General features: G+C 44.2%; 1 protein-coding gene across 1 annotated transcript in view; it reads left to right on the top strand.

Annotated features, from left to right (window-relative positions):
* ANTXRL (ANTXR like) overlaps window positions 1-15149 on the top strand; it is a 287551-nt gene that overhangs the window by 120836 nt on the left and 151566 nt on the right. Inside the window, exon 3 of the mRNA XM_086921783.1 lies at window positions 10969-11040. Within this exon, the coding sequence (XP_086777909.1) occupies window positions 10969-11040 (72 nt within the window). The remainder of the gene's footprint in view (window positions 1-10968; window positions 11041-15149) is intronic.

Raw genomic sequence — 15149 nt, 5'->3', positions numbered from 1 at the left:
AGTGCACTGATGGCTGGTGATGTTTATGCCTGGTGGAAGCGTGAACTGATGGCTGGTGGTGTGTATGTCTGCTGGAAGCGTGCACTGACGGCTGGTGGTGTGTGTGCCTGGTGGAAACGAGCACTGACGGCTGGTGGTGTGTATGCCTGGTGGAAGTGTGTACTCTTGGCTGGTGGTGTGTATGCCTGGTGGAAGCGTGCACTGACAGCTGGTGGTGTGTGTGCCTTGTGGAAGCGTTGACTGATGGCTGGTGGTGTTAATGCCTGGTAGAAGTGTGAACTGTTGGCTGGTGATGTGTGTGCCTGGTGGAAGCGCGTACTGACGGCTGGTGGTGTGTATGCCTGGTGGAAGTGTGTACTCACGGCTGGTGGTGTGTATGCCTGGTGGAAGCGCGCACTGACAGCTGGTGGTGTGCGTGCCTTGTGGAAGCGTTGACTGATGGCTGGTGCTGTTAATGCCTGGTGGAAGCATGAACTGACGGCTGGTGGTGTGCATGCCTAGTGGAACGGCTGTGGTGTGTGTGCCTGTGGAAGTGTGCACTGACGGCTTGTGGTGTGTGTGCCTGGTGGAAGCGGGCACTGACAGCTGGGGGTGTGTGTGCCTGGTGGAATCGTGCACTGACGTCTGGTGGTGTGTGTGCATGGTGGATTCGTGCACTGATGGCTGGTGCTGTGTATGCCTGGTAGAAGCGGGCACTGACAGCTGGTGGTGTGTGTGCCTGGTGGAATGGTGCACTGACGGCTGGTGGTGTGTTTGCCTGGTGGAAGCGTGCACTGACGGCTGGTGGTGTGTATGCCTGGTGGAAGTGTGCACTGACGGCTGGTGGTGTGTGTGCCTGGTGAAAGCGTGCACTGACGGCTGGTGGTGTGTGCCTGGGGGAAGCGTGCACTGATGGCTGGTGGTGTGTGTACCTGGTGGAATCGTGCACTGATGGCTGGTGGTGTGTATGCCTGATGGAGGCGTGCATTGACGGCTGGTGGTGTGTGTGCATGGTGGAATTGTGCACTGACGGCTGGTGGTGTGTGTGCCTGGTGGAATCTTGCACTGACGGCTGGTGGTGTGTATGCCTGGTGGAAGTGTGTACTGACGGCTGGTGGTGTGTGTGCCTTGTGGAAGCGTTGACTGATGGCTGGTGGTTTTAATGCCTGGTGGAAGCGTGAACTGACGGCTGGTGGTGTGTGTGCCTGGTGGACGCGTGCGCTGATGGCTAGTGGTGTGTGTGTGCCTGGTAGAAGCATGCACTGATGGCTGGTGGTGTGCATGCCTGGTGGAACGGCTGTGGTGTGTGTGCCTGAGGAAGTGTGCACTGACGGCTTGTGGTGTGTGTGACTGATGGAAGCGTGCACTGACGGCTGGTGGTGTGTGTACGTAGTGGAATCGGGCACTGATGGCTGGTGGTGTGTATGCCTGGTGGAAGTGTGCACTGACGGCTGGTGATGTGTGTGCCTGGTGAAAGCGCGCACTGACGGCTTGTGGTGTGTATGTCTGCTGGAAGCGTGCACTGATGACTGGTGGTGTGTATGCCTGGTGGAAACGTGCACTGATGGCTGGTGGTTTGTTTGCCTGGTGGTAGCGTGCACTGCCGACTGGTGGTGTGTGCCTTATGAAAGCATGCACTGACGACTGGTGGTGTGTTTACCTGGTGGAATCATGCACTGATGGCTGGTGGTGTGTATGCCTGGTGGAAGTGTGCACTGACGGCTGGTGATGTGTGTGCCTGTTGGAATTGTGCACTGACAACTGATAGTGTGTGTGCCTGGTGGAATCGTGCACTGACGGCTGGTGGTGTGTATGCCTGGTGGAAGCGTGCACTGACGGCTGGTGGTGTTAATGCCTGGTGGAAGCGTGCACTGACGGCTGGTGGTGTGTGTGCCTGATGAAAGCGTGCACTGACGGCTGGTGTTGTGTATGCCTGGTGGAAGTGTGCACTGACGGCTGGTGGTGTGTATGCCTGGTGGAAGCGTTCACTGATGGCTGGTGGGTTTAATGCCTGGTGGAAGAGTGAACTGACGGCTGGTGGTGTGTGTGCCTGGTGGAAGCGTGAACTGACGCCTTGTGGTGTGTGTGCCTGGTGGAACCGTGCACTGACGGCTGGTGGTGTGTATGCCTGATGGAACGGGTGGTGGTATGTGTGCCTGGTGGAAGCGTGCACTGACGGCTTGCGGGGTGTGTGCCTGATGAAAGCATGCACTGACGGCTGGTGGTGTGTATGCCTGGTGGAAGCGGGCACTGACGGCTGGTGGTGTGTATGCCTGGTGGAAGCGTACACTGACGGCTGGTGGTGTGTGTGCCTGGTGAAAGGGCGCACTGACAGCTGGTGGTGTGTATGTCTTGTGGAAGCGTGCACTGACGGCTGGTGGTGTGTATGCCTGGTGGATGCGTGCACTGACGACTGGTGGTGTGTGTGCCTGGTGGAAGCGTGCACTGAGGTCTGGTGGTGTGTGTGCCTGGAGAAAGCGTGCCTTGACGTCTGGTGGTGTGTGTGCCAGGTGGGAGCATGCACTGATGGCTGGGTGTGTGTGTGCCTGGTGGAAGTGGGCACTGACAGCTGGTGGTGTGTGTGCCTGGTGGAAGCCTGCACTGACGGCTGGTGGTACTACAGGGTTGGCCTTTCTTCTCCAGACAGGCAGTGACGAAAATATCACATTATTTCCACGGGAGATTAATTCATTGAGCCCCCGTAAAGACAGGTTCAGCAGCAGTTTCAAGTGTCCTTGCCACCTAGCCACTATTGTCCATGCACTACCAATATTTCTATTTCAATGCAAGTACACGGGAAATCGCTAAGTCCAATATTTTACTTGTTTAAATTAAAAAGTCAACACTGGGATACAAACCAAAAGCTCTACAAACGTGGTTTGGAACTGAATACTCTATGCTCAAATCATTACTGTTGAAGGCAATAGAGACTTGTGCTGAAAAATGAATACTTGAGTTTTTCCTCAAATTATTACTGAGGTGACAGCTCCTAGTCCTTTAATAATCCGACAAGCACAAAAACTCACTATTTGTCTCTGAGTTAAGTGGCTCCAACCCTGCTATGGATGAAAGCAGTGGGATAAAAGGCTTCAAATAACCTCGGCCACAATCAGGTCGTTTATATTTTTACCCCATCCTGCCATGCCACCTAAACAGCTAAACAATGCAGTTATGAGATGCAGTTTCCGCCTGTACATTGTATCTTTTCTCCGTTTTGTAGTCTTTCTTCTATTGCAATGGCACTGACTGTACTGACTGACATGCCATAATCTACAGCTGGGCTATGAGTGGACTAATGACATAATTGCTAAGTGATAGATGTTGCGATTATTTCTCTCATTCCAAGTACAGATAAAGAACTCCGAACAGACGGAGCAGACTTTATCCAGAGGGTACACTTCGCATTTTGGTGCATTGTGGGTTACGTAGATGTTCCTGTATTAGTACACTAACGTATTACGGAAATTAGGTAGACGGACCAATGAATGATGCAAGCCAGGAATGGGGTGTGTTGTGAGAGCTGGGTTGACTGTCTCAGAAGTGAGATGCTGAAAGAAGCCTTCTGTTGCAGGTCAGAGTAGGTGTGCGTGATGGGAGTCTTGTGCATATCTCAGTATTAGAAAATCGCTGCATGGAGCGGGCCAGAATAGAGGTACTTTGAATGAGCTCCCCCTCGTGACTCAGGAGTGAGAGAAGCAGCGTTGGTTTGGGTTTGGCAACTTACTTGAAGGCCTATTAGGATGGCGGACGGACCTGCGTCCGTCCGCCACCCCGATGTGGAGGGACCGTCGGCAGGGGCAGCGGTGGTCCCTCCGTTGCAATTAGGATGTGACTGCCACCCTGACGGTCACATCCCGTATCTTTAACCTTGCAGCGGGTGCTGCTTGAAGCATTTGGATTTTTCCATGTGTGCTGGCGTGTGCAGCACCCATGGAAAAAACAAAAAGCCTTTTATTGTTAATGTACAGGAAAGTCCCCGTTCCTGCACACAATCTGTAAAAAAATAAAGACATTTTTGGACTGCCATGTGTGCTGCATTAAGCAGCACACGTAGAAGTGACACAATGGCATTTCAAGATTGTTTATGTACAGGAAGGGGGACCTTCCTGTACATAAACAATCTTTCCCCTGCACGCAGACACCCTTGCACTATGGTGCAAGGGTGCCTGCGTTGGTGCTACCCTGCTATGTGTAGCGCCAGCAGGGGGGAAATGCAAGGCTGCACCATATCGTTGTAAATATGGTGCAGCCCTACGTTTCTGAAGTGGTGAAGAGAGGCGTTAAGCGCCTCACTCCGCCACTTTAGTTGTACATATCCCCCTTAGTTTTACTACAATTGATTTTTGCTTTGGGAGTTCTTTGTCACAAGAACAAAAAAACATGCCGAGCGGAGCCAAGAATACATGGCGCCTACTTTTCATTCTGCTTTGCCCTTTGATTATCTATGGCAAAGGGAAATGCACAGAAGGTAGTGAGATCCCGAGATTCCTATGTGAGTAGATGACTTGACCTCAGCTATCCTGATTGGCCACCCACCAATGTTTAAACGATCCCTTATTGATTTTAAGTAAGGAAGGCGTACACTTCTGATTCACGTCCTAATTTGAAACGTTTTACAGAGAACATTTATTCTATCAGTACTGCTAGATGGTCATAAATAGAAAACCTTGCACAAAAGCAGTTACATTCAGGCAGTGATATCAAACACACTACAAAACCCTGCCTTTTGGTATTCTAATATAATTGCAGGCCTCTTTCCCCTTTATAGTGTACCTTTTCCGTCTATACATGTGTGAGTTTGCACTATTACAATGTGAGAGAAGCCTGCATCAATTCTTTTGTACCTATTACTGAGATTGAGAAATCGTATTCACTGCACAAGGGCAAAACAAGTGGCTTTGTCAATGTTTGTTACTGTGGGAACTACATTTAGTCAGTGTCCTATGATTTATGATGATAGATGCTTTCTAATAAGTTCTCTGTAGCTCATGTCATGTACACTGGTAATATGTTTTAAGCCCTGTGTTTTATTTGTGTCAAGAAGATGGGTTGAGTGTTTTTGTAATTGCAATTGGGTGGGAAGTATGAAAGTGGAAGGTAATAGGAGAATGGTCTGACCATGTTCAACGCTTCAGTCTTATGTATGAAACTTACAAAGAGGGTATGCCAAAAACATATGCTTAGATACCGCTTGCAAGCCCCACCACAAATTAAGCACTTACGAGAATTTTTTTCAGGGACATTGTCTAGAGGCGCAGTGTCTGCAGAGAATCTCCTGCAGATAGGATTTATTATTTGGAGTAATGCATTCGATGGTTCAACTAACAAAGTTATATGCATTTAATGGATTTATGGATATGCATTTGAGGCATTTGTATGTTGTTAATCATATTGTGTTCCTGCAAGTCAACTCATCTTAAGATACTATCACCACTCCTTCTCCCTGTTCCTGTTTTCAGACCAGGCTTGATAGCTCAAAAGTCACCCGACCTTATGGGATCAAAAGAAAAAGAGCTTCAAGAATCACTACTGAGAGAGGACTGTGGCTCTGCCAACTTGTTTATCTTCCTCTGTACTGTATTTCATTGGGTACAAGTTGTGTATTTCCCCAGAAAAATAGTACTTGTATTGCACATAAAAGGGGCCTAAGCTGGTTACGGTGACAAGCCAATGATCACGGCTGTAGGCCTGATTCTTTGGGGAAAAGTATGTCCGAGGCATAGATCTGTTCTGTTTATTGTGAAAAGGTATGGCAAAGGTAGTTTGCCTTAATTATTTATTGTGAATAATGTATGTTAAAGCAAAAAGGCCTACATGCATGAATTGTTACATTGCGTTAAAGCCTGTAGATAAGTATTTTCTAAAATGGAGTCCCACAGATAATCTCAGCCGGCAAGGAATTTGGTTACCTCTTCTGATAATCCTGTTGGTTTTTAGGCCTGGCTTGACAGGGCTAATTTCAAGGAGGTATATATGATCAGCCGAAAAAGAGCTGTAAGAAATAGTATTAAGAGGGGGTCTGTAGCATGCTCAAACGTTGATCTTCTTCTACAAGCAGTTGATTGCAAATGAGTTGTGTTTGTCTGCCTAAGTCGTTCAATTGCTCAGAACGGATAGGGACATTGCTAACGCAGACCCAATGCAATACAAGACAGATCAAATGCAACAAAATAGGAAGATGTTTCTCTCTGTGAAATCTATCAAAAGACGAGACTTTACATTTTGAATTATTTGACAAATACAAAAGAATGGATTGTGCATTGGCCACTCCCTAACAACTGCAGTAAGGAGATATTTAGTACATGTATCCCTTTGTTGGTCCATCGACTGTAAACGCCTGGCATTTCCAGGAGAAGAATTAATGTTCATCTCAATGTATATTTTGGGTGTTGCCAAATTATTTGATGGGTCTCACTAGTCATACTACTTACATGGTTACCCCATAGCCCTATCTATCTCCAGACCAAGATTAGTTTTGAAAAACTCTGTATGAGGAATCCTTATTTATTTTAAGACCCAAACCCTATTAGTGGCATGCCTCATCTTCGGGTCTCATCCTGATTCCTATAAAACAGGATGGGCTCAACCATATTCCAGGGAGCACTTAAAGATATTTCAGAATGAGGTTTAAGTACATACAAATACCTTAGTAACACCCTCTCCTTTAATATTGGTGTCCGAGGTATGGTTAAAAAAAGTTATTCTTACTTGCATGCTGTAGGGTACTTAGTCTTCCCTACTCTGTTTTGTCTATTTGTTTCAGCCCTAATGTAAACTGTCTCTCAGGATCCTGGGCCTTCATCAGGAGAAATCGTACCACTTCTGGAGTTAGTTATAAGTCACTAAATGTGCTCTACATGTCAAGAGTACCATGTTGGTAATTCACTTACTTATTTACTCTGCTGAGATCCTGGCCGCACCATCACAGCACGGTAAAGAAATAGGTGAATTACCGGCATGGTATCCTTGTCGCAAGTGAGACTACAGGGACGTGCCTCCTACCTTTCCAATGGAGCAGCATCCTTAACATATCAGGGCACTAATACATGTTTCCTACATTGTAGCGATTAGGCCTGCGAGGTTTGTGTGTTGTGTTTGTCCATTTACAATGTGGCTGACTAACATGTATTGTACAGTCACTACTGACTGCCCTGTGACACACTGAATAAGATTTCTCTAGGGATTTTGCCTTGTTAACACCTTGCCAAATACCAAAGAAAGGAGTTTTATTTTGTGAACCTTCTGGCAAATGCAATAGGAGTGGGTTTTATATTGCAAACTCCCTGACAAATGCATTAAGAAGGGAAGTGTCAAGTGTGGCAAATACAATATTAAAAGTTTTCACAATGTGAACTCTTTAACAACTTCAGCTGTAAGGGGTTTTACTTTGTGATCTCTCTGACAACTACAGCAGGAATTACTTTGACATTGTAAACTCTAGTGCAAACAACATATAAAGGGGATTTATAGTTTAAACTATTTGACAAATACAACAGGAAGGGAATTTACATTGTAAAATCTTTGACAACTGCAATAAAATATGTTTAATATTCATGCTCCTTTTGTTGGTCTGGCACTGGAAAATGTTTAGTATCTTTAGAGGGAGATTTTATGTGCATCTCAACATATACTAAAATGTTTGATGGTTCTCTCTAGACGCTATGTTTATTTATTTTCATGTTAAAGTCAATATGTGCTTTAATGACTATTAAATGTTGTGACAAAAACAATAGCCCTCTCTCTTTGCACTGTGAATGACTTGGCAAAACCTGTGGTCTTAACTTTTTTGATGCTGAAAAGTCTTATATTCTCCAGATGAACTAAAAGCATGATGGTTATCAAATGGCCATACAATATCTCACAGCTAATAGTAGCAGATTACATTTACAGGTTTAGTTGCCCCTTGCAATATTTCTTTAGGGTATGTGATTTGCTTTTTTATGAATCCTCACGGCCCTAAAAGGAGGGGTTCTAATTTTTAATCCATTTTATGTTCAGTGGCGCATGGCTTACTCCCAATCTCTACCGCTGTGCCCAAAAATGTTGGTGCTACTATGCGGGGGTCATCCTACCTTATGCTCACATATCTACAAGATTGCTGTTACATTTTGCTCTCTATTATAGAGTGTAAAGAAAATTCTTTCTTACTTCTGAGTTGAAGGGAAACAGTTGGTGAGCAAATGCCTGTCTCAGCATATTTGGATCATAGGCATGCAGTTGGTTTGACTTACCTAATTTTCTGCTGAATTAGTTGTTAAAACTGCAGCTGCAAGGTCAGTCACTTGATTAATTTTGTAATTCTTCTATTAAATCCTAGTTGGCCTCCATCCACAGGTTAGCAGTGAATGGGTGGATCTAGTTTAAGACACTTTGCATGGTGCACAAGGCACTTACTGGCACTTATGCTGAGTGCTCCGACTGCACTGGCGTAGCTAGGCCTTAGACGGCCCTGCTTTTGCCGCCCATGGCAGTGTGATGGAAGAACCTGGGGTGCGGTTGGGTGGGTGCTGGCTATTTATGCGACCGCAACGGCTGCAATTAAGACCGGCGGGGGGGGCTGTGTGGCATCGACAGCCGCAGGTGAGAGCGGGGGAAAGGAGGGCCAGCCGCCACCCCCAAAAGTCATACCGCCTGGGGCGGTCCGCCCTCACCGCCCCCCCTGTAGCTACGCCACTGACTGTCGGTTTCAGCCCTATGTGCTCTCTTGTATGCTCTGATCCTCTTCTAATACATTTTTGTTGTGCCTATGTTCCATTGCACCAGAAGGGGTAGCCAGACTTTCTTTTTTCCTGCTCCTTTTCCAAGTACAACAGAGGTAAAATACTCTTGTGCGTGGAGGGTTAGCTGCATGAGTGTGACAATACAGTGTACAGCACATTAAAGCAAGAATTGTTATTTATGTCAATGCTTGTTCTGTACAATTTTAAAATGAGTTGGGGACCATTTCTTGTTTCTGAACCAGGTTTCTGTAAGTCCTACAGTATAGCATTAATTTTACTGATAAAATCGTTAATACAAGTGAGTGTCCCTGTGCAGTGGGTTTCAATCACCTGAGTTTAAAAGAGTGGACTATTTTCCACACTTGGCATTGGGCTGGGCATAAGGCTTGTGTGACTTGCGTCTAGTTCCCTCTCTAGTCCACACGATCTGTCGGATGTGAGACGTCCTCTGCAACCGTTTATATAGGAAGATAGATCTGTGTATGTTCCCAATTGATATATCAATTCATAGGTTTAAAGTATTGATCATATGACCTGTCACTCCCTGGGTTGATCTCAGTGGCCGGTTCTCCGCTAAGGTGGTGGAGCTTCACCCCACTGACATAAAGCAGCAAAAGAAAGGAAAAAAGGAAAATAATAATAATGTTATGGTATTATCATTTTATTATGTGCTCATGCAGCGGCAGTTTGCTTGAGGGGCAGGGCTGAACAGCAGGGGAGGAGGGTACAACCGTCCTCTCGGGCCACCCAAACCAGTCATGCGCACTTTCTCCCTTCTCCATATAGGCTACATTACAGCCTGCATGGAGAACATGGCCATCCCCACATCCCCTGGCTGAGCCCCGTATCACATCGCTCAGACTGATCACAATGCTGCATTTCAGCGTTGTGATTGGCTGCAGGGAGCGTGGGAGCCCTAGTGCTTCCTGCTTCCTGTTTTTCACTAAAAGCCAGGAAGAGGACACAAGAGAGGCAGCGGAGGTAGGTAAGTGTTTTTTTTTAAACCTAACCCCCCCTCCCTCTGACCCTCCTTCCCCCCTCTCACCCTCCCCACCCCACTGATGGTTTCAGACAGCAGCCGCAACTGGTTGATCTATTAGAATGCCAGTCAGAGGGATAAGTGCTGTTGAAATGGGGTGGTGCTTGAAAGCCTTGTGGCCTCAGTGTATCTTGTCAGGGGCCTTGATGATCCTCCAAGCCCTCAATCAATCAATCTTTGTCTTGTTGTGGGCAGCTGAATGGTAACCACTGCCTTAATGCCCGGAACCCTTACTCATAAGCAAGAGAATGTATTTTGTTTTCTACCTATGCTAACAAATTATGCAAAAGTTACATCTTTAGAAATAAGTATTTATTAATGGAGAAGTATTACATAACTAGTATGCCAAGACACACATCAAACAACATTAGAGAGGGAATATTGAGAAGGGCCTCAATAGGTTTTAAAGGGTGTCTAACTAAAAGTAAAGAATCAAGGCACAAACTTGTTCATCAATGACCCAGTGAATCAACTGGAAACTCAATCTTGTCAGGGCCCTCCCTGGAGATTACTCCAGGGGCAGAGGGAGCAACGTTATGGGGCTATTGTGAGTGTATCCCTGATGGTCTGCCTTAGAAATTAGTAAATACTATGGAATCAATTAATCTTGCATCAATTCCCCTACTTACTTCCCATTTCGCACCCAGCTTTTAGCAGAAGGCAAAATGGGCAACTATGCGGAGTTGCACAGATGTGTAACTCCAGTGGTTTGATAACTCCTGTTACCAGCCTCATCTGTATTAAAAGGCACACACAATGGAGACAACAGTGTATCATAATTTTAAGAATCACTTTACGTAATTAGATTTTTATAGTATTCTAAGAGGCTGTTTTCTTGATGCGGTGATATCACAGTGTTAAGTGCATGCTCAGAATGTTACTGTTCAAAGGTTGGAATTGTAACTGCAACTTGTATCTGATTTGAAGTACCTGGCAAGTGATGACCTGCAGCTGTGTAGTTCCTGACAATAAATCTCTCGTCCATCTTCACCGTGCTGAAGTGAATTACCACAATTTTCTGTTGTTATTTTGTTGACAGGGGATTAGTTAAACTATTGGATTTTGATTAGGAGGGAATCTTGTCAATTAGGAAAAAGATTGGTTATTAACTTCTGTGGTTTTGTATCTAAACCACCAATAATGATCTTTAACTTTGTGTTCATTTTTGGATTGTTGTTTTTACTTAGTTCTGCCATGTGTGATTGTGTAACCTTTTTTCTTCTTTTCTAGTCCAATGCTACGAATGTCCTTTATAGTCTTCTCCTCGCGAGCCAACACCATTCTCAAGCTGACCGAGGACAGGTGAGACTCGAATGCTTTGCTTTTCTCATGTGGCTCCACTGCAAAATGTTTAAATTTCTTATACCACTTATACATTTACTACATATCTTATATACCATTTTATAGAGTCCAAAAAAATGTTGTTGGGTCACTCAAGCAAATACACAGTAATTACATTCAGTTGTGCATCTCTAGTTTAAGTATTGTGCACCTTACAGTTAAGGTTTGCAGTTCATCTGCTACATCACAATAGCATCCAATCTTAGTTTGATAAGCCAAATTCCCAGGTTTCAATGTATTATGGTTTTGTAGTTATTAATGCGGTGAACAGTATTCAAAATGTAGCAGGGACTCCTTGAAAACTGACCTGGCTCTACAGGAAGCCGAGGGGTCACTATCTGCCCTCGACAATTGTGCTCCCTTGGATGACACGGGAAGTCCGGCCCTGAACACTACTAAGGTAAAACATGTTACTCTAGAGTAGCCCCTCCATTGCTACAACTTTGTAGAATATTCAGGAAACTAATAAAATGTGGATCTATACTGAACAATAACAATATGTGACCAGAAAACAATTATTACTCAAAGATATATTATTTTATTAATTTTTGATGTAAAAAGTTTTGATATATAATTTTATAAAATTTTTACTAATAAATAAGAAAGTAATAAAAAATTGGTGGAATATAGCACGCCATCATTAACAAAATACATTCAAAATGCAATATACAAACTTACATTTTTTTGTACAAACGAGATAAATTGATACAGAATTTATAACAGACTTCCAAGCAAAATAATTATGACTAACATAATTGAAATCAAATAAGATAGGTCAATACAAAATTCATGACAGATTTCCAAACAAAATAATTATGGCTATCCTAATTAGAATCAACGTGCGTTTCGGCGGGACGCCTTAATCAGGTAGCCAGATGAGTCTAAAAAGAAAAAATACAAATTGAAGAAAACATGTATATCTAGAAATCTGAACACACATTAAATATCCTACTAAGGGGTCTATTAGGATGGCGGGAGGATGGCCGCCGCTGGTTCGTTGGTGGCAACCGCTGGACCGGCGGCAGCCATCCGCCCGCGACCGAAACCCGTAAAATCACCGGTCCGATTAGCACAGCGGTCATTACAGCTGCAGTGTGATTTTCCGCCCGCCACTTTTCCACCAGTTGTAGTCCGCCCGCTTGCCTGGCGGGCAGAGCTGGACCGCTGCAAATGTGGCGGATCAGGGCCAAGCACCGCCAGCACAATTATGATGCCGGTGGTAGCCAGCCTTTCTGCTGCAGAGGAACTGCCATGGAATGGCATGAGGAGAATGTCTCCGGGGACCCATTGTGGGCCCCCATTCTGTTGGGAGGCTGTGTGGGTGCCCTGGGCGGGTACCCATGGTACCCCCGTACATATCCCTGTACCAGGTGCAGGCACTGTGCAGTGTCTGTGACGCAGTGCAGGGAGATGTAGGTCATGCTCCTCTTAACATCGCTGTGGTGCTGCTGACAGCAGCGACCGCCGCAATGTTAATCGCCAGAACCCGACCGCCGCGTTCGGATTTTGTCTGCTGAGCATCCTAATTTTGACGGTCGGTTAAGCTGCGGTCCTTGCGGGCAGACTTTTCCCGCTACCATGGTGGTCGGAGAAGTTTTCCGACCGCCTTCCTAATAGACCCCTAAGTCTTTCTGTCCAGTGCTAGATCAGATATGCTAAAAGAATTATATTTGTTTAAAAACATGTCACAGTAAGAGATTGTAAATTAAAGAATGTCTCCTTATCAGAGTGGGACTATTAGTTACTAAAGGAAGAACAGAAATTGATTTAAAGTGAAAAAGAAGAAGAATAGATCCGATAACCAATGGGAAAAATCACTAAATATGAAAGAATGAGGTTCAGAGAATTCTATCATATATTAAAGAGCCAATGAATGTGATGAAACCTTACACTTATAAGAGGGTAATATTTTCTGTCCCAAGTAAACCGTGTAGAGTGGATTACTTTAATGAAATTACATTACTCCATATAATATGTAAAAGCAACGAAAAAGAAAGGGGAGCTTCTTATCATGGAAGCTTGGAGTATCAGTCGATGGTGCTTGTAGGTATATCTAGGACTTCTAGAAGTAAAGATGAGATCATCATCAATATCATTTTTGCCACGGTCTCAAATTAATCCAACGAGTAGAGAGGTGGATATTAGGGAACAATTAAACATCTCTGCTGGAGGGATACTTATCATTAATATGAATTTCTTGATTAGTTCGTTAATTTTAGAATACTGACAATGCCATACATGTAACGCATGTGGTCTAAGTATACTTAGACCACATGCGTTACAATGATAAAATGATATTTATGATGCTCTCATCTTTATTTCTAGAAGTCCTAGATATATATTATATGAGGTAATGTAATTTCATTAAAGTAATCCGCTCTACACGCGTATTAGGGCCTCATTGAAAAGCGGCCCAGTGAATTGCGATATGTGTAGTGACTTTTGCCACCGCACATGTCAGGATTTTCTGTCATGAGGGAAAACTGAATGAGGCAATTACCTTCACAATTTTTTTCACAGGTCACTTTCAGCAGGTGAAACCTGACAACATTTACTGGTGAAATAAATGCATGGTAATTACTGAGACGTGTGGATTTTCTAGTAGCAAACACCAAGACCCATGTTAGTCCCTGTTATTGGGATCAAATAGGCGCTATTTACCACACCTGAAAATACTGACCCACAGACTATCGTTACATTATAAATTAAGACATTGGGAACAGTGACAGTTTTTTTTTTTGGTTTAGTTAAGATGAGGAGCAGTGCATCCAGTGCTTAATTTGTAAAGCAGAAAGTGCCAGGGCAACTTAGCTTGCACCACTCATTGCCCATGTCAGTGCTGCCAATGACACTACAAACACAACTATTACACTCCATCAAGTGTGACAATTCAAACTATTCCAGGCCCCCAAAGCTATTAGATTGGTTTGTACGGTGGGTATTAGCCATTTTTAAGGTATATTGGATTTATAAACTGTTGTTTTTCTCATTTCTAAATAAAAAATAGAGCGCCACTGTCATAGGTGCCGTCATAGGTGCCGGTGTCATAGGTGCTGGTGTTGACAATTAAATGCTGGTGCCCAGCACCGGAAACCACTGGCTCAAATTAAGCACTGTAAGCTTCATACTCAAAAGTATACATTGCCTCTGCTAAGCAAATATTTAGGCATAGCAGCAGATGCAGAAGTGTTTTATTAAGGCTGATATTAAGGCCTTGCTTATTTCTGCAAGGTCATGCCATTGTTTAGGCAGGCAGTTAAATGGGGCGTTCATTGAATGATGTCACAATATATATTAAAACCTAACAGCCTTTAGAATGTTTATTGCTGGTTACTGTTAGAGATAAAAGATTGGTTAAAGAGAACTACAACTGCTTGTTTCTCTATACCTGGTGGCCCCTTATATGTTTTGTGGATTAGGAGGATAGGATGACCTTCGAGTATTTACTCAGACACGTGAGCATTTAATTGGTAGGGTTCACTAAGAAGCGGTGGACATGAGAAGTGATAGAAAGTCATATGTTTTTGTTTATTATGACCGAAAATATGAGTATTAACTGTGATATCAGTTATTTTTTGTAATACTAGTACAGAAGTAAGAATATTTGTATATTAGGCCCTTTGTAAGAGCATTCATGTATTTGTATATTAGGAATGATGGATAACCGTGGGTATTGCGGCTGGTGGTTGTGTTTGTATTTTGAGGATGATGAAAGATCATTTTGACATGGGACTGAAATACACATGCTTGCTTACCATGTACAGACAATAGAAGATTATAGCCTCTAGCATCCTGCAAGTACTATACCGGATGTTAAAGACTATGGCAACGTTGGCCTATAACGAAGGTGAGGACCTTTAACAACAGGTATAGCCCGAGGCAGAAGGGATATAAAACTATTGGAATCTTCCACCCACTGAGGGTAGAATGTGCTAATTAAAAAAAGCAGAAACAGAAAGACAAACGTTGGAATGTTGGAGCAGAAGGCTTATGCCAGCCATTATAACTAAGTTCCGAGCCCCTCCATTGTCTTCAATTGAGCTCTCAACAATCCAATAATCTAATATTTG

Source organism: Lissotriton vulgaris, chromosome 5, assembly GCF_964263255.1.
Source record: "Lissotriton vulgaris chromosome 5, aLisVul1.2, whole genome shotgun sequence".
NCBI classification, from domain to species: Eukaryota; Metazoa; Chordata; class Amphibia; order Caudata; family Salamandridae; genus Lissotriton; species Lissotriton vulgaris.
This window is presented reverse-complemented; position numbering and strand designations above follow the sequence as displayed.